This window comes from Ranitomeya variabilis, chromosome 5 (genome assembly GCF_051348905.1).
Source record: "Ranitomeya variabilis isolate aRanVar5 chromosome 5, aRanVar5.hap1, whole genome shotgun sequence".
In the NCBI taxonomy this organism is placed as follows: domain Eukaryota; kingdom Metazoa; phylum Chordata; class Amphibia; order Anura; family Dendrobatidae; genus Ranitomeya; species Ranitomeya variabilis.
The window spans coordinates 487,462,762-487,487,551 of record NC_135236.1 but is presented as its reverse complement, the minus strand read 5'-3'; the positions used below and the strand labels follow the sequence as shown (position 1 = coordinate 487,487,551).

At 47.0% G+C, this 24,790-nt stretch overlaps 1 protein-coding gene across 2 annotated transcripts in view; it reads right to left on the bottom strand.

Moving 5' to 3' along the window:
- Positions 1-24,790, bottom strand: part of LOC143776308 (oocyte-specific histone RNA stem-loop-binding protein 2-like) — a 47,573-nt gene that overhangs the window by 17,018 nt on the left and 5,765 nt on the right. Inside the window, exons 3-7 of one of the 2 annotated variants that reach the window (XM_077265549.1) lie at positions 23,460-23,540; positions 15,166-15,279; positions 14,473-14,595; positions 8,090-8,227; positions 7,243-7,342 (exon numbers count right to left, since the gene is read on the bottom strand). In XM_077265549.1, coding sequence (XP_077121664.1) covers positions 7,243-7,342; positions 8,090-8,227; positions 14,473-14,595; positions 15,166-15,279; positions 23,460-23,540 — 556 coding nt within the window. The remainder of the gene's footprint in view (positions 1-7,242; positions 7,343-8,089; positions 8,228-14,472; positions 14,596-15,165; positions 15,280-23,459; positions 23,541-24,790) is intronic. The other variant, XM_077265550.1, reaches the window with a different exon arrangement.

Below are 24,790 nucleotides of genomic sequence, written 5' to 3'. Positions count from 1 at the left end.
AGGTGCACATCACCATGTCTTTGTCTATGAGAGGCATTGTGGACCTTATAGATTCCATCCTGAATCTTTTGTACCTGACCCACTTGTTCAAGGGTTTTAAATTTATGATAGTTTGGGAGTCTCCCGAAGGTTTTTTTTTTTTTTTTTTATTGAGAACAAGTGAGAATAATGGCCCTTGCCTCTTTCTGAGACGGGTACCGGGATGATTGCGTCTAACTCTAACAACTCCTAGATGTTTGTCCACATAGAGGAGTCTAAGAGCGGACAGGGCCTGGTTACTACTAATCTTTCTGGGGATGGTTGGAGAAATCTAGTTTGTACCCCTGAGGAATTACCTGCAGAATCCAAGGATTTTGAGATATTTTCTGCCAACCCCCTAGAAATTTCTGTAACTGACCTCTCACCTTGATGTCATTTATTTGGCTTTCCTGCACTTAGGAAGATGGTCTCTACCTTTTCCACCCTTGGGATAAGACCACCTCCCCGATTTCCCTTTCCCTTTGTAGTCTCTTCTGACTAGGTCAGGATCTACAAAAGGGCTGGAATTTCTTTTGTGTTCTCCTCAGGGAACCCCTTTTTTATCTGAGGCTTTTTCTAAAATGTCATCTAGAATAGGCCCAAATTCTTTATTCCCTGAGAATGGGATTCCGCACAGTTTATTTTTTGATTGGATATCCCCCCGACCAAGTCTTTGTCCAACGCGGCCAGAAGGGCTATCTGACTAAAGACTCGCTTCTGGCGGCGAAGCATACAGACTCTGCTGAAGCGTCCGCCATAAAGCCTGTTGAGAGTTTAAGTAATGGGAGAGATTTGAGAACAACATCTCTGGAGGTCTTAGCTTTGAGATGTTCCTCCAAATCATCTATCCATAAATGCATGGACCGGGCTACTGATGTTGCAGCTATATTGGCCAGTATTATCGCAGCCGAGGATTCCCAAGTCCTCCTGAGCAGTCCATCTGCTTTGCAATCCATTGGATCCTTTAAGGCGGAGGAGTTTTCAAACGGGATTGAGGTCTTCTTTGCCAGTGGATCAATCTTGGGAACTTCATCCCACACTTTAATGTCCTCTGGATTATAAGGTAAACGGAGTCTGAAGTCTCTAGGAACTACTAGTCTCTTCTCTGCTTCCTGCCATTCTTCCAGAATCATGGAACGAATAGGATTGTTGACTGGGAAAACTTGTGACTTGAGCATGCAAACCGCCAAACATTTCATCCTGGATCGAGGTTTCCTCTGGCGTGTCCTGTAACTGCATGGTGTTACGAACTGCATGAAGAAGCTCATCAGTATCTGCGGCCGAGAAGAAATATCTTTTTCACTCTGGCCAATGATTCATCTCTTCCTTCCTGGTCTGATTCTTCCGAATTCTCTTCGGAAGAAGGACTAGACTCTCTTGGCCTTTTCCGTGATGTTTGCGGTTCTGACTGACTTGTCTGGGGAAGATTCAGGCTTGAGATGGATGCCTGAACTTTCTGACGAATCATTGTTCTCATACTTGTTAATAACGCAGTCAGTTTATAACCCACAATCTTAGATGTGCACGACTTGCATAGTGGCTTCCGCCAATTTTCCGGGAATTTAGCTGCACATATTGGACACTTATTTTTTCCCTGATTTTTTTCTTTCAGGTGCGGGGATGGGAGGCTCTGCCTAGAATACATAGATATACTACAGTAGATAGGGAAGTAGGTGAAGGGGTGAGCATTGTGGTATGGCTTAGATTAGCCCACTCACGTGCCCCTGAAGCTGGTCAGTCCCCTCAGGTCTGGCTGTGTCTTCCACAGCAAGGATAACTTAGCCGTTTTTTAGCCGAGTGCTCCCTGTCAGGATGGCTGGCGGTATAAAGACCCCCATGTGACATTTATATAGGATTTACCTGGTTTATTCTGCCCTACTTACCGCATCCCTGCAGCTGACCATGCTCCGAGGCCTCACCTGAGGTGGGCGCTGCTGCTGGCGTCCCCATGCTCCGACCAGAAGTGGCGCAGCCGCTGGACCCGGAAGTGGCCGCTTGGAAGCAGTCTCTGGAGGAAGAAGCAGCCGCCTCCACTCCCCAGCAGACAGGCACCTGGTCCCAGAGCCCCCTGTGCGGAGGAAACTGACCCGACCCCAGGAGCAGCGCTACACTGGGGAGGCTGAGGGACCCCCCATAGCAGGTATCAGCCGCAGATATCTAGCAGCAGGGAAGGGAAAGGCTGGGCCCCCTGATCCCCACCATCTGCACAGCACCGTCGGAGGAAAAGCTTGCTGTTCCTATCCACAGTGAGACAGGAAAAACCACTTGTGGGTGGAGTGGGGAGGGTCGTTTTAACTGCTTGTTGTTCCTGTCCCACTGAGGGTAAAGGTACCGTCACATTAAGCGACGCTGCAGCGATATAGACAATGATGCCGATCGCTGCAACGTCGCTGTTTCGTCTTTGTGTGGTCGCTGGAGAGCTGGGACCAACGATGCCGAAGTCCCCGGGTAACCAGGGTAAACATCGGGTTACTAAGCGCAGGGCTGCACTTAGTAACCCGATGTTTACCCTGGTTACCAGTGTAAATGTAAAAAAAACCCAAACACTACATACTTACATTCCGGTCTCTGTCGCGTTCCCCGGCGTCCGCTTCCCTGCACTGTGTAAGCGCCGGCCGTAAAGCAGAGCGGTGACGTCACCGCTGTGCTCTGCTTTACGGCCGGCGCTGACAGTGCAGGGAAGCGGACGCCGGGGGACGCGACAGACACCGGAATGTAAGTATGTAGTGTTTGGTTTTTTTTACATTTACACTGGTAACCAGGGTAAATATCGGGTTACTAAGCGCGGCCCTGCACTTAGTAACCCGATGTTTACCCTGGTTACCAGTGAAGACATCGCTGAATCAGTGTCACACACGCCAACTCAGCGATGTCAGCGGGTGATCCAGCGACGAAATAAGGTGCTGGCCTTCTAGCTCCGACCAACGATGTCACAGCAGGATCCAGATCGCTGCTGCGTGTCAAACACAACGATATCGCTATCCAGGACGCTGCAACGTCACGGATCGCTATCGTTATCGTTGTTAAGTTGTTCAGTGTGAAGGTACCTTATGAAGGATGTCCTCCAATGGTGCTGTCAGGTGGTGAACTGGAAATAGACTTGTTTGCCAACAGAGAACAGGAAGACAAAAAAAAAAAAAAAAAAAAGAAGTCTTCTGTTCTCTAAACCCAAGAGAAAAAACAAAAAACAAAAACATATGCCGTGGGACACTATAGATTGCTTGGGGTTTTCAACTGGCTTACACATTTTCCTGTTGATGCTGATCCTGGCAGTTCTGAGTAATTAGCAGATGTCATCCCCATTGCTCCGTTTTGGCCCAAGAGACCATGGTTCTCATGGATGAAGAGGATATGGTCAGATCCCTGGATTCTCCCATACGTTCTGGGTTTCCTAAGGCAGGGACCAGTGTCACATCTTCAGAAGTTATGTCTACATTTGACAACCTGGATTTTGAGAGGGCACTGCTAGCACAAAAAGGGTTCTTGCCTTAGTTGCTACAATGATGCAGATTAGGAAGCCTGTAACAACTAGGATATACGGCAGGATATGGGCTAAGTTTTTAGCTTTTTTAGGGCAGTCTGTTGGGGGTATGATCTCCAATCAGCAATATGGCCTAGCCACCAGCATCCTTAAGGTGCAGATATCTGCCTTAAAGGGCCCTATACAAACTATAACCTGGTGGCGGATAAGTGGGTGGCTAGGTTAATTCAGGAAAGCATGCCAAAAGTCTAGACCAATTCCAGCTCCAAAAATGCCTCCATGGGACTTAAATCTAGTCCTGGAAGCATTAAGATTACCCTTTGAGCTCCTACATGAAGTATCACATAAAATACTAACACTAAAAACAGTGGTACTAGTGGCTCTGACATCAGCCTGCAAGGTTAGTGATTTATGCAGGTATCAGATGATAAAGTGGTCTTGAGCCAGATCCAGCATATCTCCCCAAAGTGGCATTAAAGTTTCATAGGAGTCATGAGGTAGTTCTTCCCTCCTGTAGAAAACCAAAGACTGCAGAGGAACACACTTCACATGATGTACGTTTGGAGGGCCTTGATGCAGTACTTTGGCAGACCAAGTCAATGAAGGAAGAGTGAGGACTTATTTGTGTCATTCCAGGAAATCAGGAAAGGGGGGGGGGGTTGGGGGGGGGGGGAACCATAGCTAGTTTGATTAGCGACACCATTAGCTTAGCATACACCTCTAGCAATAGGCCGGTTCCTGAAAAACAGAGCCCATTCCACCAGGGCCATGGTGACCTCCTGGGCTGAAAGAGCGGAGGTGTCGATTGACAAAATATCGAAGGCAGCCACATGGTCTACCCCTTCTATAGACACCATCACCTTAAACTGCCCTCCTGTTGAGCTATCCTTTGGGAGGAAAGGTTTTGAAAGTGGTGATCCCTCCCTAGGGTGATTTGATCTACGGTATGTAAATCTCCGGTGGGGCTGTCATGGGAGAAGGGAAAAAATAAAAAAGTTACTACCGGTAATAGGATTTTACAGAGCCCATGACAGCACACCTATATTCCCTCTCCTGCTTTGTCACTAGTGGTGTGCACTTTTAATGGTGTTTAGAAGAATGTATTTGGTGATGTGTTACTAACTGTCTGGAGGTCCTCATGCTCTGAAACCCAAACTGATGCGGAGGAGAGGTACCACCTTTTTATTCAGTAGGTTTCCTGTCCTGGAGGGTGGATACCCTCTCAAGTGGTGCAGTTATGGGCTCTAAAATCCAATTACCAGTAAGGCTACGTTCACATTTGCGGTCAGCGCCGCAGCGTCGGGCGCCGCAGCGGCGCCGCATGCGTCATGCGCCCCCATATTTAACATGGGGGCGCATGGACATGCGTTGTGCTGCGTTTAGCGCCGCATGGCCGCAAGCGTTGGACGCAAGAAACGCATCAAGTTGCATTTTTTTTGCGGCCAACTTGCGGCCAAAAACGACGCATGCGGCGCAAAACGCAGCGTTTTAGCGTGCGTTTTGACGCGTTTTTGTTTGCGTTGTGCGCTGCGGCGCCGACGCTGCGGCGCACAACGCAAATGTGAATGTAGCCTAAGTAATGATTATTTTCTCATCACCGACCCCTTCTAGAATATCAAACAACTTTTCCCCCCCAAACAAAAGTTGGCCATCACACAGTATAGAGAACAGTTTATTTTTTGATTGTAGATCTCCTGGACAGCCCTTGAGCTACTCTTGCTGCATTTGACAATCCAGCAGACCTAGCCACTATTTTCAGTCCACAGATGTGTCTGCTAGGAATGCTGCATGAATATGCTAGGAATGCTGCATGAATATGCAAGAAAGGCAGGTTGGACAAAATCTTATCCTGAGGTCTTCTCTTTGAGCTGTTCCTCCAGTTGTTGCAGCCAAATCATAAGGGAATGCGTGGTACAAGTTCCAGCAGTCGGCCAGCTTCAGTCCCCTTGCTGCCTCAGATATGCATCCACCTTTTTGATCTAATGAATCTGAGCACCCCCAAATCCTCAAAGGGTAGTGCTGAGCTCAGATTATCTTGATAAAGTGCCATAGATCCTAGGGACCTTATCCTATAACTGAGTCTTTTTTTCCTCAAAAGCACCAGTTCTCTACTCTTTGCTAGTGTGCCTGGATCTTAACCAGAAAGATGCCCTTTTTCTGCTCTAACCCTCCAAACATCAAGTCCTCTAGGAATTTAGCAGTTCTCTCCTCCGAACCCATTTTTGACCTAATGGCTTTAAGTAGCTTATCTGTATCCTACACCAGAAAACAGTGTCCCCCATGTCACTGTTCCAGGAGGATGAGAACAAAGACTCGCTATGGTATTATTCAGATAATAAGTCAATATACACTTCCCCAAGTTCTAGTGATGGACCTAAGGCTTCCTGCAAAGTCAGAGGTCTCCTCACTAATAGTCGTGAAGGAAGTCTGAACAGATATTTTTCTGCCAGTCTACAGCTACCCAGTTCTTACATAGCGCACAGTTACCTTTCTTAGCGCTAGCTTTTTTGGTCTCTTATAATGATTTAAACAAACAAGGGGTCAATTAAAAAAAAAAAAAAAAAGAATTACCGTATATGAAAAACAGTTGACATTCACGATCACCACCTGCTGTCACTTAAGGGCACCGGATTCAGAGGCTGTTCTGGGATACGCAATGCATCCTCTTTGGACACTGAGGAATCTTGGGATGCACTGCTCCTCTGGCTGGGATGGCTGCTGCTTGCATTGGCCCTCCATAATGATCAGGCAAGGTAAGCTGGAGCCCAAGCAACCTTCTGCTACATGGTTCACTGCACCACCTTCCAGGTCCAAGTTCTCAGGTGATTGCCCTGCCCATCCAGGAGCGCTGTTCCCGAGCACCCCAGCTAGCGATGCTTAGGGCACCTCTTGGCATCACTAGGTCATGACAATTACCAGTGTGCATTACACCTGTGACAATAGCAGTGAATGCCAATACTGGATATGCTTTACGGCTGCTTCATCACGGCAAGGCCAGTGGCAAGCAGGCCTGGGGAGAGCAGTGGCATGGCCATCAGATGATTTGAGTCAGCCTCTGCTGCCCGCATGTGCACAGAGCCGCATTGGACTCATGTGAAAAGTGCCTCTAGATACCCGAAGGCCAGCACCACAGGCACGCAACCTGCTTTTCTGGACTTCAGGACAGGGATCTTAGTTCTTGAATCCACTATGTAGCTCAGTATGAGGTTCCCATCAAGGACAGGAAACCAACTGAGGTGGGGAGGGAGAGGTGCCGCTTTTTTATTTCAGTACATTTCCTGTCCTTGGTGGGCATATCCCTCAGGTGTTCCGTCATGGGTGAAGGGAAACCGCAGGCATCAGGTTTTGCTGCGTTTGTGGTGCGAAAACCTGATTAAGTAGAATCAGATTTTGTGGCACTAAGCTTTAAATCAGCATAGAGAAAAAAAAAAAAATTATGGCTCTCGAAAGAGGAGCGAAAAACGTAACATGGCCCAGGGGTGAAGGGGGTTAAACTGACAGGCACTGTAAATTACATATTATATTAATACACAAGTTACAGCCCATTCACAAAATTATAATTGCTGTAATTACTACATTTTGGCAACATTGTGGCAGCATTGATTTAGTGTGTTCAGTGCATCTCTTATGGGAGTCATCTCTAAATGCCACAACCACATGCAAAGTTTAATATACCACTAGCAAGACAGACCTAAATCTAACACATTTCTGTTAATATTCACAAACTTTGATGTTACAATTACCTGCAGATCAAACAAATCAGCTGCTAAACCTTGAAAGCTCTCTGTACCATGAACCCAAGGATTACAGAAACTGTGTGATGGCTCATAATTCTCCTCTTTCCTGCAAGACAGGCATGTCAGTGTCACTAACTGTAACTTTCAGGTAACTTCAGAATAAAGCAGTGATTAGTGTATTAGGACTAGGACAATTCTGCACCATTATATGACTTGCATTTTCACCAGTTTATCCTTCAGATGGCTTGCGCTCTATTTACAGTCTACACAGCTAGCGATAGACTAGCTACTATGACCAATGCCATACACATCAGTTAATGCTGCCCTTTACTATAGACACATCAGCAGCATGGAGGAAATTGCAAATCAGTAGTGAGCAGTCAGGATGTGAATCTAAACTGTAGTGAAGTAAAGAGTCCTGGTATGATCTGTCTCCCTCTGCTTGTTTCCTCACCATGCTCCTCACACTTCCTCCCTTCTGCTTAGAGTACAATGGACTGTCACATCACACCATAAGGAGCTAGCATGCCATCTTGTATAACCAAGACAGATTTTAACTTTTTTCCCCCTAAAGTGAATGACAAGATCAGAAAACCAGGGAGAGGCAGTTAATCGGGAAGGAATGAGTTTTTAATAAGATTAAATATTCTTATATTATATTGCACCATTGAATCTACAGTTTAATTTTAATATAGCCTTCTACAATAAGCAAACAAACAAAACATTTGCAAGTTATTTGTTTTTGGTAGATTGAACAGAGTTATGAATACACCCAATGCATGCAGTTAACTAAATCCTGCCATGGCAATGCAGCCAATACCAATACAGAATTAACTGAGTCTCTCCTACTTACTGAAAAGGGACCTCTACTGGGGGATCCCATGCATGAAGTGATCGCCTCCAGAGTTTAATCTGCATATCCCAAGACCTCCGACTGTACTTCTTATATTTGTTGGGACTGCAAGGATGAATTCCCGGTATCCTTTGAGATCTGAGAAATATCAGTGTTATTAGATGGGCTACTATTTAAGTTGATTATAAAATATTAGAACATTTATAACATACAAAATTGAAGTGTACAGAATTTATGTTCTACTACCCACTTTAAAGACTGATTTCAGCCAAATGCAGTGAGGCATGGGTACAGACAGACCTCTTTGCCTGCTGATTGTGAGATAAGGTCACCACCTTTCAGCCCTGATATTACAGCATACTAATACGCTGTATATATGCCCCCAATCTGGCCTGCAAAACAAGAAAAAAAAAAAATTTATAATATTCCCTCACCGGGAGGTCGGGTCAGGTGGGCATCAGTCTATCTGGTGCCTCCTTGTGATGACGTCCGTTGTGTGGGTGATGTGTCCCCGGCATCACGCTCCTGCGCAGGCACACCTCTGCTTTGTCAAGGGCAGAGAAGTATGCTTGTACAGTAGCGTGATGTCAGGGACACTGGATGATTTAGGACAAAACATCCACATGTAGAAGAGAATGGCATCGCAAGAAGGGAGATACTGGACTGGGACAGCGACACCCATGCTTTCTGCATATAGATTAAAGCAACTACTATTGCATTCATTGGTATGAAGTAGATCCCTCAGCCGGCAGTAACATGTACATTACGTTAAAAACAAGTCGCCATGAAAAGTTACAATCTATTGCACCCTACAGTTTTGAGATTAATGCAAATATAACAGTAATTGTCAGTCTTTACAGATGATAATCACTTCTACCTGTTGGCAACCATACTCATTTATCATTTACCCAACAGTGGTCATGTTTTGTTTTGTGTATTTATGCACTTTACCAAATCATATTCTGATTATAGGCATACCTTTCATTGTCACCATCATGGTCTATATACGTTTTTGATTACGAGCTTTCTAGATATGTTTGCACCTACATTAGGTTTATATTTAAGCCCTTTATAATAGCCTACTAATATCAATACATTCATTACTTTATGATCTATTTGATGTACACATTTATACCAGAGTTGTTTATATTTTTATAATAATCTACATTTATTTTGTGTCACTTGGAATTGCGTCCGCTGTCCTAGTTGGTGACCCTGGGCATTTTTTATGCTTCTCTAATTAGTGTGCTTCATGTTTGGAAAAATATTTTAGATGGACAGCCATATCTTGCAGGTTTACAATTGTGCTATACTACTTTTCATATTCATTGACGAGTGCTCCAAGATGTCCAGAGCTTGGAATATTAAACCAATCCTGCTTTTACTCTTCTCAACAACTTTATACCTGGCTTCTCTGGTGTGTTTTTATGATGCAGTTTGATTCCTCGTATTCTTAAACAAGCCTCTGGAGGCCTTCAGGGCATGTTCCCACTATCAGGAATTGCTGTTAGTTGTGATGCTTGGCCAGATGTTACAGCAGAGTGGATGAGATTTCTAGAACTCCCATGTCCACTGCGCATGCAGGTGCGCCTGTGGATCACCCACGGAAACGGACATGTGGTGCATCTTTCCAGACTGCAGCAAGTCTCTGCAAGATAAATTTCACCCATAGAATGTATTGAACGAAGTGAATCCGCACAGTTCATTGAACACATGCAGATCAATAGAAGGTAGTGTTTGGATGCAGCAAAAATATCATGCGTCCATAGTGCTGTTCATTCCAGATCGTGGATATGTAGCCTCACAAAAAAGCTGTAGTGCTACCGAGAAGAATAATATTTTTATGTCCAAAAGACAGACGCTTTTGATTCATTAGAGGTTGTCCACTACTTTAATTGATAAACTATCCTAAGGCTAGGTTATCAATGTCTGATCGGTCAAGGTCCATCACCCGGAACTCTGCCGATAGCTGTTCTGTTGGCCAGAAATGCTCAGTCTTCTCATAGTGGCCACGGCAGGGTACTGCAAATCCGCCTCCCATTTAAATCAGTAGGCAGCAGATGTGCATTACCCTGCTGTGGCAACTACCAGAAGACTGAGCAGTGCCACAATCTACCAGTTGTGGCCAGCTGCTGAGAACAGCTGATTGGTGGGGGTGCTGGGTGTTGGACCATGACCGATCAGACATTGATTACATATCCCAAGCAGTCAGTCAATGAAAGATTAGTGGACCACCGGTAATGGGTTCAAGCATCTTCATGAACATGGAGAATCTTACTAGTTTTATGTGCCTTGCTAGAAATCTCCAGTCAGGAGTGAGCTTTCTGGCACAGTGAACACCATAGCTAGTCATGAACTAGACAAGCTGTGGGTCATGCACCTCTGCTCCCCTGTACCAGCTCTGCTCATGTCGGAGATGGGAGTAACTGGCATAAACACATTAAACATTGCTAGATTTTGGCACAAGCCAGATTTGCACTTACACATTTTGTTAATTAAAATATTGCAAGCCAAAATTCTGGTGGGAAAGCCATGATGAATCAGGCTGTCTTTATAGCTATTTAAATTTTAACTGAATTTAAGTGTCCAAATTCTCTCAAATAACAAAACACGCAGCAAAACTAATGTACAGCAATGATATCATTGGTTTGTTGAAAGAAAACAATTATATTATACTAGATGGTGGCCCGATTCTAACACATTGGGTATTATTCTAGAATATGTATGTAGTTTATGAATATTTCAGAATAATGCAATGAATACACAGGATTCGGCCGGCTGGGCGTGACCAATTAGCGAAGCGTGGTTCAAAATCGGCGCCAATTCGCGGCCGGACTGCATCTGTCACTGATTGACTGGTCGTGGCCGGCCGGCCACGAACAGTGAAACCAGGGCGAGCTCCAGGTTTGAGGGCCCCAGGCGAAAGTCTCATCCCACACAGTTGACAGCATAGCCCACGCAGTATATAACAATGTGGGCACCTTAAAAAAAAAAAAAAAAAAAAAAAAAGGAATTTAAATAAAAAAAATGTTTATATACTCACCTTCCGGCAGCCCCCAGATCCAGCCTAGGCCTTTAGCGATGCTCTTCGCGATGCTCTGCTCCTAGTAATGCCTTGCGGCAATAACCCATGATGATGTAGCGGTCTCGTGAGACCACTACATCATCTGGGGTCATTGTCGCAATGCATTCTTGGGACCGGAGAGTCACGAGGAGCGGGAAAGGCTGCCGCGCATGCCGGAAGGTGAGTATATATAGTGGGGTTTTTTTTAATCATTTTTAACATTACACTGTGTGCAGAATTATTAGGCAAGTTGTATTTTAGAGGATTATTTTTATTATTGATCAACAACTATGTTCTCAATCAACCAAAAAGACTCAAATATCAAAGCTTAATATTTTGGGAAGTTGGAGTGGGGTTTTTTAGATTTGGCTATCTTAGGAGGATATCTGTTTGTGCAGGTAATTATTACTGTGCAGAATTATTAGGCAACTTAATAAAAACCAAATATATTCCCATCTCACTTGTTTCTTTTCACCAGGTAAACCAATATAACTGCACAAAATTTAGAAATAAACATTTGACATGCAAAAGCAAAACCCCAAAAAATTAGTGACCAATATAGCCACCTTTCTTTATGATGACACTCAACAGCCTTCCATCCATAGATTCTGTCAGTTGTTTGATCTGTTTACGATCAACATTGCGTGCAGCAGCCACCACAGCCTCCCAGACACTGTTCTGAGAGGTGTACTGTTTTCCCTCCATGTAGATCTCACATTTTATGAGGGACCACAGGTTTTCTATGGGGTTCAGATCAGGTGAACAAGGGGGGCATGTCATTATATTTTCTTCTTTGAGACCTTTACTGGCCAGCCACGCTGTGGAGTAGTTGGAGGCATGTGATGGAGCACTGTCCTGCATGAAAATCATGTTTTTCTTGAACGATACCGACGCCTTGATACCACTTCTTGAAGAAGTGGTCTTCCAGAAACTGGCAGTAGGTCTGGGAGTTGAGCTTCACTCCATCCTCAACCCAAAAAGGTCCCACAAGTTCATCTTTGATGATACCAACCCATACCAGTACCCCACCTCCACCTTGTGGCATCTGAGTCGGAGTGGAGCTCTCTGCCCTTTACTGATCCAGCCTCTGACCCATCCATCTGGCCCAACAAGAGTCACTCATTTCATCGGTCCATAAAACCTTTGAAAAGTCAGTCTTAAGATATTTCTTGGCCCAGTCTTGACGTTTTCTCTTATGTTTCTTGTTCAAAGACGGTAGTTTTTCAGCCTTCCTTACCTTGGCCATGTCCCTGAGTATCGCACACCTTGTGCTTTTTGTTACTCCAGTAACGTTGCAGCTCTGAAATATGGCAAAACTGGTGGCAAATGGCATCTAGGCAGCTTCACGCTTGATTTTCCTCAATTCATGGGCAGTTATTTTGCGCCTTTTATGCACAACATACTTCTTGCGACCCTGTTGGCTATTTGCCATGAAACACTTGATTGTTCGGTGATCACGCTGCAAAAGTTTGGCAATTTCAAGACTGCTGCATCCCTCTGCAAGACATCTCACAATTTGGACTTTTCAGAGCCCTTCTAATCTCTTTTCTGACCCATTTTGCCGAAGGAAAGGAAGTTGCCTAATAATTAAGCACACCTTATATAGGGTTTTGATGTCAGACAACACCCCTCCTCATTACAGAGATGCACATCACCTGATTTACTTAATTGGTAGTTGGCTCAAGCCTGAACAGCTTGGAGTAGGACAACATGTATAAAAAGTATCATGTGATCAAAATACAACTTGCCTAATAATTCTGTACAGTGTATATGTTTTTACTATTGATGCTGCATAGGTAGTATCAATAGTAAAAAGTTAGTCACACTTACAGGGTTAATGGCAGCGTTAACCCCTTCCCGACATCGGACGTACTATACCGTCCGATGTTGGGTCCCCTGCTTTGATGTGCGCCCTGGCAGTGAGCGCACATCAAAGTCGCGACATGTCAGCTGTTTTTTACAGCTGACATGTGCGTGCAATAGCGGCGGGTGAAATCGCGATCACCCGCCGCTATTAACTAGTTAAATGCCGCTGTCAAACGCAGACAGCGGCATTTAACTACCGCATCCGGCCGGGCGGCCGGAAATGAGCGCATCGCCGACCCCCATCACATGATCGGGGGTCGGCGATGAGTCAGGAAGGTAACGATAGAGGTCCTTGAGACCTCTATGGTTACTGATCGCCGGTGGCTGTGTTCGCCCCCCTGTGGTCGGCGCTCACAGCACACCTGCATTTTAGCTACATAACAGCGATCTGATGATCGCTGTTATGTAGCAGAGCCGATCGGGCTGTGCCTGCTTCTAGCCTCCCATGGAGGCTATAGAAGCATGGCAAAAGTAAAAAAAAAAAAAAGTTAAAAAAAATGTGAAAATAAAAAAAATAAAAAAAGTTTAAATCACCCCCCTTTCGCCCCAATCAAAATAAATCAATAAAAACAAATATCAAATCTACACATATTTGGTATCGCCGCGTTCAGAATCGCCCAATCAAAAAAAAAGCATTAACCTGATCGCAAAACGGCGTAACGAGAAAAAAAAATCGAAACGCCAGAATTACGTTTTTTGTCGCCGCGACATTGCATTAAAATGCAACAACGGGCGATCAAAAGAACGTATCTGCACCGAAATGCTATTAAAAACGCCAGCTCGGCACGCAAAAAATAAGCCCTCACCTGACCCCAGATCACGAAAAATGGAGACGCTACGAGTATCGGAAAATGGCGCAATTTTATTTATTTATTTTTTTGCAAAGTTTGGAATTTTTTTTCACCACTTAGGTAAAACATAACCTAGACATGTGAGGTGTCTATGAACTCGTACTGACCTGGAGAATCATAATGGCAGGTCAGTTTTATCGTTTAGTGAACCTAGCAAAAAAAACAAACAAAAAAGAAGTGTGGGATTGCACTTTTTTTGCAATTTCACCGCACTTGGAATTTTTTTCCCGTTTTCTAGTACACGCCATGGTAAAACCAATGGTGTCATTCAAAAGTACAACTTGTCCCGCAAAAAATAAGCCCTCACATGGCCAAATTGACAAAAAAAATAAAAAAAAAAAGTTATGGCTCTGGGAAGGAGGGGAGTGAAAAACGAAAATGGAAAAACGAAAAATCCCACGGTCATGAAGGGGTTAAACCGCGTTATGCCGCGGTGTAACACAGTCCGTTTAACGGACTGCTAAAATGCTATGTGGGTGCTGACTGGATTGGAGTAGGGAGGGGCCAATTCGCGGCCGGACTGCCTGTCGTTGATAGTTTTTGACTTGCGCAACCAATTTCCCTTAAAAATATGGCACTATGATAAGTCTATACTGGCTTACCTGGGAACTTCTTGTCTATAACACCGGTAACCAATTGTGTTTTTGCCATAATCTATTTGTTTCTGCCGCCTTTGAAGAACAATGTCATCCATCTCAAGCTTACCAGAATGTTGTGTTGGGGAGCTGATGAACAAGTTTTAAGAAAATAAAAATGTTATATTAAAAAAAAAAATGAAATAAATAAAATTATAATCTACTTTCCTAGATTAAAGTTGTGATTTTTTTTTTTTTTTTTAAATTTAACTACTTCAGAACAGGTGGCTTTGGGCCTGCTTAGAGTAACGTTTAGCATTTTCTCATTGCAGACCAAAATCCAGACAGTATTTCTATGAGTGAGTGCTCTGATAATGTTATCAGAGAATGTTCAATTGTTATCCTAGTAGCTTGGGCATGCTCGAGTAATATGCTTAGTTCACCATGGGTGCATGTTTTGCGGCTGATTGCCTAAGAAACAGGAAATCCATCAATGTCACACGAGACGTACAGCTGTGGGGACTCCAACATTTGAGCACACCGAAGACACTCATAACATCGGAGTGCTCATAAGTTACTTTATGGGGGGCAGTGGTGCTGTGTGAGGGCTGCTTTTTGGCAGCTAAGCAGTAATCTTCATTGGCACACTTTGTAGGAACAACTGTGATTTAAAGAGCTAAATAATGGTGTAAAGGAGGACATGTATAGGAAGCCACATACCTTAATACATTCTTTTTTAACTCCAACAAATCCAGTTCAGTATCAACACCAATACTGACCCTCTTTGGCACACTTTCCTCAGAGATAGACTTTGGACAATCTGGGAAAGTCAGCCTGAAAAAATACCATACATTCATGGTAGAGCCAAAAACAAATAGGAAATATGGATTACAGAGAAAAATTATGTGGCAAGTCAGTGGAGTCACAGTCAGGGCTCTGTTGAGATCATTAAAAGTAGTCATACAATTCTTGGAGAACCAGAAGGGGTAATACGTTAAACATATTACACTTTCTAAATCCCTTTAATTAGCAAAAAAGGCATGTTATCTAGTGCACTGTCAGGATTTTAACTGCCAGTCAGTTTCAATGGGTGAAAAAAGAAAAAAAAACAAAAAACACAACAAAGACAGACACAGTAACATGATAGCCTTAGTTTTAATGTCTCTTATTACTCATGTCCTTCTGTGTGTCTGAAATCTAGGACTGGCTGCACAATGATATATGGCAGTTGCAATCTTTAGAAAAGTGACAAACCTTTTTTGCCAAATAAGAAGGCATGTTCAATATACAAGTGTATTTTATTACATTTCTCAGAGAACCCTTTAAAGGCCTGGCCATTTTAAATTTGCCTTTTTTTCCTACTTCCAAGACGTAACATTTTTTCTGTTGGCAAAGTAAGGAAATAGAAAAAAAAAAATAAAATTTAGATTGAACCTGCAATATCACAGTATAGCAGTATGTAGTGGAAATCATTGCAGCCTATGACTTCACAGGAGGACAAACATGGCAGCCACGGGGTCTTCAAAGAGCAGGCTCACAGCCCATCATAACCAGTATGAAATGGCTCCCTGACTGACCTCTAACAACCTGTGGAGCCTTGTTCTGATGCTCCATAGGCTTACATTGGAAAAGCCACTTCCGGGTCACAGCGTAGTGTGACCCAGAGGCTGAAGAGCAGTGACATTGTAGGGGACAGGGACCTGGTGAGCTGTGCAGACGGGTGGAACCATTGTTGCCGGGAGTCGGGGTTCCGGGGGACGGATTTGAGGGGTGCATGGGAAGCCAGGCTCATGTGACAGGAGGCAGAGTGACGCAGGGAGAGGAGAGGATAAAAAGCAAAACGCGCGAAAGCAGGGGCAGAGAAGCGCGGGAAATCTCTGAGGAGAGGAAACTGCAGCGCAGTTGCTGTGAGTGTGCAGGCCGCAGTGAGACTTGCAGGAAGCAGGGGGAAAACGTGCAACAGACACTGCGGGCAATTACTGGAGCCCCCAAAAAGAGACGCATTCGTCGTCAGCGACCCCCCAGGCAGAGGGGTAGTGCTGACCAGCTCAGGGACAGTATTACCGCGCTCCCTGAGAACACCTTGCCAGAGAGTGCTACAGACTCGCATGGTTTCGTCTCATCTGTGACTGATACTGATTATTCTCCTAATCCTCCTCAAAAAGACTCTTCTCTGGACTGGGAGGCTGTTACCTCGGATCAACGTCCGCCTGCAGGAGGGAACGCAGCACCGCAAAAGACATTCTGGACTCGACTCTACGCCTGGGCCCGTCGCCAGAAGACACCTCCTTCCTCCGCCATCAGGACTACGGCGTTGTCGGAGCCTCCCCGTCAGGACTACATCGCTGAACCAGCACTGATAAGTGACCGTTGTTGACTTTATCTTAGTAGGGAGTCACTAGTGAGGCGCTGCCGCGTTCTACGGGTGTAGTTCAGGGCGGCCATATAATAATTGGGATTTACTGCGAGATTGTGTTCTTGTATATAAGTTCCCTGCGTGGAAAACGTTTGTTATCTTTTTGGTTGGAAGTTAAAAAGAAAGTTAAAAACGCTATTTGCTTTCTGGCTCCTATTTGTCCCTGCATCCTTCTTTACCTGCGGTCTCTACATTTGGCGTAGTCGGCAGGATGCAGGATCCAAAGAAGGAGCCAGAAGATACGGAGGATGGGGCTGGGCCTAGAGCTTCTCTCTCATTGGGGGCCATGTTAAACAATTTGCCCAAGTTTAATGGGAGCAACATGTTGTGGAGCTGGACTGAGAGGATGAGGGGGCTGTTGAGAATGCATCCTATGACCCCGGCCCTGGAAGCTGAGGTAGCCATTATGGCATTAGACGGAGAGGCCCGAGATTCAGTGATGTTGAGACCCCCCACAGAGCGGAATACTTTTACCGGGGTGTTACATGTGTTAGAGGGGACCCACGGGGATCCCACCGACGTGGGAGAGCTGCGGGCCCGGTTGTTTGGACGGCGACAAAAAGAGGGCGAGACTGTCACTCAGTACATGAATGCTCTGCAAGAGCTAAACATTGCAATCGTGCGGAAAGATGGTATGGGGATGGGACATGTCGACGTGACCCTGCGCGACCAACTGGTGACGGGACTGCGGGATGAGTTGACCAAACAGGCTCTACGTGAACGAGTGCGGGTCGACCCGCGCCTGACTTTCTCCGACATAGGCAATGAGGCCCGCACCCGGGAGCAAGAGAGGGGGGTGACGGTCCTGACAGGAGAGGCTCGGGTTATCCAGACCGCTGCACCAGGAGGGGGTGAGCCGTCGTGGGTTCAGGAGATGCGGCAGGAGCTCAAACAAATCCGAGACGAACTGGCCGAAGTAAAAAAAAAATGCGCGAAGCCCAAGGGAGCTACCCCGGGGGCAAGGGTCTGGGAGTCCAGCTCGTGGCGCTCGTTCAGGATATTATCCGGTCTCCGGTGCTTGCTATGGTTGCGGGGAGGCAGGACATTTCGCACGGGAGTGCCCCCGGAGAGGGAGGGCCTCGTCACGGCGGGCGTTAAACTAGAGGACTCCGAGCTAAGGGGACGACGCTCGGAGTCAGAATCCCCGCGGATGGGTGGTGAAAGTCCCGAAAATTTGGTTGCCAGCTGCCCCCTGGTTTGGGCAGAGTTTGAAGGGCGGGCTGTACGTTGTCTGGTGGACACCGGATCTCAAGTCACGACTATGCCCGAGGCCTATTTTAGAAAACACTTCCCTGTGTCAGTCAGACCCCAATGGGGCCCCGTAATCCGGTTGCAGGCCGCCAATCAGCTGCCCATCCCAGTGGAAGGGGTCACCTGGATGCAAATATCTTTATGTGGGAAAGACCTGGGCCGCCGGGGGGTTGTGTTGACACGGGGGGATCCCAGCCCACAACATATCGTGACTTTGGGGATGAATGTATTGAAGGACTTTGGCAGTTTGCTGTTAGGGGAGACCACACAAGAGACACTCAATCAGTGGGGGACCAGTACACCTCAAGGCTCCGTGTTCAGACAGTTAGTGAGGGAAGTCCGTGTGCAAGAGACCTTTCAGGAGTGAGACATACTAGGGAAAGTAATCACCTCCCCGACAGCAGAAGTGACGTTTCCCCCAGGACAGACTGTTATATCCCTGCCCATCCGAGCTCGCATCCCTCTGGAAGGAGTGCAAGTGCAGGTTGAGCCCACCTTTACGTCCCCTTTGCCCACAGGACTGCTGGTGGCCCGATCTCTGGCTACTGTTAAAAATGGGGCCGTACCAGTGCGATGTGTGAATGTGGACGAACACGATGTCGTGCTACGGGTCCGAAGTGAGATGGCCAAAGTGTTACGACCGTTAGAAGTGATGCCTCCTCCAGATACTTTACAGTTAAAGGTGGATTCCCCTGATCCCTGGATGGTCAGTGTCCGGACCACACAGGATCCTGAGGTGATAGCGTTACGAAAAGGTCAAACTATTCTGGAACATATGCGAGCAGAATTACCGGGTCTGGATCGCGAGTGCAGCGGCTCCTTGGACACTATGCTGAAGTGTTTGCGCAACATGAAGATGATTTTGGCTGTACCACGGCCATCGAACATGGAATTCCGACCGGAGATACAGTGCCCATCAGGGAGCGGTACAGACAGATTCCCCCGCAGATGTACCAGGAAGTAAAGACGTTGTTAGGCCAGATGCTACAAAAGGGAGTGATCCGCGAGAGTCAGAGCCCGTGGGCTGCCCCGATCGTGCTGGTGCGGAAAAAGGACGGCACGCTCCGGTTCTGTGTGGACTATCGTAAGCTAAATGCATGCACCGTCCGAGACTCTTATCCACTTCCCCGTATCGAGGAGTCTCTCTCCGTGCTGGGTCGGGCCAAATATTTTTCCACCTTAGACCTAGCCAGCGGATACTGGCAGGTCCCGATGACAGAAGCAGATCGTCCTAAGACAGCGTTCATCCTTCCCATGGGACTATTTGAGTTCAATCGAATGCCGTTTGGGCTGGCCAACGCTCCAGGCACCTTCCAACGATTAATGGAGCGGTGTCTGGGGGATTTGAACTTCGAGGCCACTCTCATTTATCTGGATGACATCATCATCTACGCCCCAACATTCGAGGAACATCTGTGCCGACTGGAACAGGTACTAGACCGGTTGCTGAAATACGGGCTTAAGGTGAAGCCCCAGAAGTGTCACTTGTTCCGGGAACAGATCGAGTACCTGGGGCATGTGGTGTCCGCCGAAGGAGTCCGGCCATCGCAGGAGAAGATTGCTGCAATCCAGGAGTGGCCCACACCGGAGACCGCTAAAGATGTACGGGCGTTCTTGGGCCTCGCTGGGTACTACCGGCGCTTCGTGAAGAATTTTGCTCGCCGTTCTCACAATCTACAAGTCCTGCTGAAAGGAAGCTCCCCCAAGGAACGGGGAAAGAAGATACAATGGCAGGAGCCACAAGAAGCAGCGTTCCGGGACTTGAAGACAGCTCTCATGGAGCCGCCGGTGTTGGCTTATGCGGACTTTTCGCAACCGTTCATCCTACACACCGACGGCAGCTCTCAGGGATTGGGGGCTGTGTTGTCTCAGGTTCAGGACGGGCGGGAGAGAGTGATCGCCTATGCGAGTCGGTCTCTTCATGACTCTGAGTTGAACCCAGACAATTACAGTTCTTTCAAGGTGGAGCTGCTGGCCGTGGTGTGGGCTATGACGGAGCGGTTCGCTGAGTACCTGGCCGGTTCCGAGGTGCTGATACGCACGGATAACAACCCATTGGCACATCTGGAAAATGCGAAATTGGGTGCCCTAGAACAGCGCTGGGTAGCCCGGATGGCCAAGTACAGATACCGTATCCTTTACAAGCGAGGAGCGGAGAATGTTCATGCTGACGCATTATCTCGTCTGCGGAAAAATCCCCCAAGAACTAATCGAGATGAGGAGCTGGAGGGAGAAGAAATCCCCTACGCCATCGGGGGCGCTGCTCAGACGGCTGTGAGCCGGGAACAGACCGGGAACGGAACGGCTGCAGGACTGTTGGTTCAGAGTCGGGACGAATGGATACGGCTACAACAGGAAGACCAGGAACTAGCTCCATTGCGACAGTGGATAACGAATGGTCTATTGCCCGTGAGAACCCCTGGACAAATTCTCCCGTCAGATCTGAACCTTCTTCTGCGGCAGTGGGAGCGCCTAACTCTTCAGGACGGGCTCTTATGCCACTTAACCATGGCTCTGGCAGATTCTGAGCCGACCTGGCAGATGGTCTTACCAGGGCCTGTGGTGGCCGCAGTTGCTAAAGAAGCTCATGAGTCCGGGGCACACTTCGGAGTGAAGAGGACGTTTAAGTGGCTGCAAACTCGGTTCTATCATCCTCGGCTGCTTGCGGAAGTACAAACTGCCTGTAGACAATGTCGACAATGTGAGCTAACCAAGTCACCGGAGGAAAGGGCGCCTGTGCAGAGCATCACGACGTCTGCCCCTTTTGAAGTATTAATGATAGACTACATTACCATTGGAGCAGCGCATCAAGGCTACGAACACTGCCTCGTTATGGTAGATCATTTTTCAAAATTCGCGGTAGTCATCCCTACCCGTGATCAGACAGCTGAGTCGGCGGCGAGCGCTATCTGTAAGAACTTTATTCAAGTTTACGGCTGTCCGAGGCGAATACATTCGGATCAAGGCGCCTGTTTCTTGGGCAAGGTCATGGAAGAGCTGCATCGCCTCTACGGCATTGATAAGTCACGCACCACACCGTATCATCCCCAGGGAAATGGGGCTTGTGAGCGGTTTAACCGGACTTTGCTTCAAATGCTGCGTGCGCTAGAACAAGATCAGAAGGCCCGCTGGCCGGAGTACGTGTCTGACCTAGTGTGGGTCTACAACAATAGAGTTCATCAAGTCACAGGACGCACCCCGTATGAAGTGGTCTTTGGGCGCCCAGGAAAAGGCATGACAGATCTGGAACTGTCTTCGGAGGAAGAAGGCCCCCGAACAGGGATGGCTTCGTGGGTGCGTGATCATCGGCATCGGCTGCAGACCTTACACCGACTGGTACACACTCGAATTCGGGAAGTGGAGCATCGGAGCACCCCTACAGCAAAACCCCCAGAGTTCCGGCCAGGTGATCGAGTACTCGTTCGAGAGCAAAGACCGCAAAACAAGTTAGACCATCGTTGGGAAAAAACACCCTATCGGGTGCTTCGCCGTATAGACCCGCATGGACCTGTATATGAAGTGCAGTCTGAGGCCCTCGGAAGTACAGGTACTCGCATTCTTCATCGCAACATGCTCCGGTTGTGTCGCTCTGTTGACTCGGACACCCCGGAATCCGCAATCAGGGAAGAGCCACCTACGACTGAGTCCCCCAACAACCATTGGTGGGAAGAAGAAGATGATGAAGAAGAACGGCGTCAAAATACTCCCCCTATCTCGACTACTACACTACCCCTGACCAGTCACCCTTCCGCTGACGACATTCCCCCAACACCCCCTACACAAGGACCCGAGCCACGACGTTCTGAACGTTCTACTGCCGGTAGACCCCCAACTCGCTACAGTCCTGACTTACACACTAGACAGACCCAAGTGTGGAACAATCCGTCAGGTGGGCGACCTGTCAGTGCGAAGGCCTCGCCCAGGGACTGGCGAGCATACAGGGTGGGGGAATGTAGGGGACAGGGACCTGGTGAGCTGTGCAGACGGGTGGAACCATTGTTGCCGGGAGTCGGGGTTCCGGGGGACGGATTTGAGGGGTGCATGGGAAGCCAGGCTCATGTGACAGGAGGCAGAGTGACGCAGGGAGAGGAGAGGATAAAAAGCAAAACGCGCGAAAGCAGGGGCAGAGAAGCGCGGGAAATCTCTGAGGAGAGGAAACTGCAGCGCAGTTGCTGTGAGTGTGCAGGCCGCAGTGAGACTTGCAGGAAGCAGGGGGAAAACGTGCAACAGACACTGCGGGCAATTACTGGAGCCCCCAAAAAGAGACGCATTCGTCGTCAGCGACCCCCCAGGCAGAGGGGTAGTGCTGACCAGCTCAGGGACAGTATTACCGCGCTCCCTGAGAACACCTTGCCAGAGAGTGCTACAGACTCGCATGGTTTCGTCTCAGCTGTGACTGATACTGATTATTCTCCTAATCCTCCTCAAAAAGACTCTTCTCTGGACTGGGAGGCTGTTACCTCGGATCAACGTCCGCCTGCAGGAGGGAACGCAGCACCGCAAAAGACATTCTGGACTCGACTCTACGCCTGGGCCCGTCGCCAGAAGACACCTCCTTCCTCCGCCATCAGGACTACGGCGTTGTCGGAGCCTCCCCGTCAGGACTACATCGCTGAACCAGCACTGATAAGTGACCGTTGTTGACTATCTTAGTAGGGAGTCACTAGTGAGGCGCTGCCGCGTTCTACGGGTGTAGTTCAGGGCGGCCATATAATAATTGGGATTTACTGCGAGATTGTGTTCTTGTATATAAGTTCCCTGCGTGGAAAACGTTTGTTATCTTTTTGGTTGGAAGTTAAAAAGAAAGTTAAAAACGCTATTTGCTTTCTGGCTCCTATTTGCCCCTGCATCCTTCTTTACCTGCGGTCTCTACAACATCACTGAGAAGTGGAGCAGAACGGTGCTGGAAGCAGCCGTCGGTGATCATATTAACACTTAAAAATACAGACAATACACATAATTAAACAGAATATTCATGGGTGCGCTTTAATTGCCAAAATAGCCCTGGTGCCAACTTAAACAAAAAAACAAAAAAAATAGTGATGAGGGGGAAAAAAAAAAAAAGGCAATTATGTTTATACATTTATCACAAATCTGATTAAACCGTAGATTGTGAAAAATCATTTCCTTTAAAACTTGCATGTGTTTTCAATGGGGATAAGCTATTGTTATGCTGTAGTCAGGTGTTGTTCATTTTTGTGGCGAACAAATGATCGGGCTTGTGGAAATTCGGTAGGTCAGATTTCCATTTACTGTATGTTGACTACCTAATAAACATGTCCAATGCGAGTCTAGTGGGTCTGGCCACTGTTTGCTACGTATCTGCAGACAGTGTGTGCACACGTACCTTCTGATATCAGCAATATCTGAACGGTGACCTTTTGACAGCACACCTGGAGCACTGAGGAAGCGGGATTTCGATGGTAACCTTATAAAAAGATATGGAGAGAACCCAACAGTATTTATTACAGCACTAAAACCAAAGCATGCCTTTAACATTTCAGTTTACGCTCAACTCTCTAGAAAACGTTCGGTCCAAGTCTTAGGATTGCATGAACCAGACATGTGCTGCTTCCCACAACCTTCCACAGCCACGTATGAAGGGTGAAGACTGTGCAAGTGCTATTTAAACGCTAGCACAGTTATGAAGTAGCACATCTTTCACTTTATGTCCTTAAAGGGAATCTAGCAGCAGGCTTTTGCCATATTAGCCGAGAACATGATGTATGGGCAGAGACCCCAATTACTGAGATGTGCCACTTACTAGGCTAGTTATGTAGTATACTGGGAAAGATTATGAGCCCAAGGCTGCTTTTAATTAGTGCTGGATTCTATGTGCCCTTTAAGTATGATTTTTGGGGGTGACAGGTTCCTTTTAAATCCTATCTGAGCTAAGCCCACCAGCATCAGGGGCTTATCTACAGCATCCTGTAATGCTGTAGATAAGCCCCCGATGTAACCTGAAAGATGAGAAAAAGAGGTTAGATTATACTCACCCAGGGGCAGTCCAGCTGCGGTCCGGTCCAATGGGCGTCGTGATCCAGGTCTGGGGCCTCCTATCTTCATTCGATGATGTCCTTGTAGTCACACTGCGGCTCCGGCGCAGGCGTACTAATTTGCCCTGTTGAGGGCAGAGCAAAGTACTGCAGTGCGCAGGTGCTGGGCCTCTCTGACCTTTCCCGGCGCCTGCGCACTGCTGTACTTTGCTCTGCCCTCAACAGGACAGAAAGTACGCCTGTGCCGGAGCCGCAGCGTGAAGACAAGAAGAGGACGTCATCGTATGAAGATAGGAGACGCTGGACTGGACCACGACACCCATCGGACCGGACAGCCCCCCCAGGACAGTATAATATAACCTCTTTTTCTCATCTTTCATGTTACATCGGGGGCTTAGCTCAGATACGATTTTTGGGGTGACACTCCCGTTAAGTCCAGGAGAGGCAGGATAATAATAATAATAATAATAATAATCTTTATTTATATAGCGCCAACATATTCCGCAGCGCTTTACAGTTTAACAGTTTCAAACACAACAGTCATAGGTAACAATGTTAACAATACAGCAATAAGGCAAAATAAGACGACCCTGCTCGTGAGAGCTTACAATCTACAATGAGGTGGGGAGATACAAAGTACAGGTGTGTATTTACAATGATGTATTTACAATGATGGTCCAGC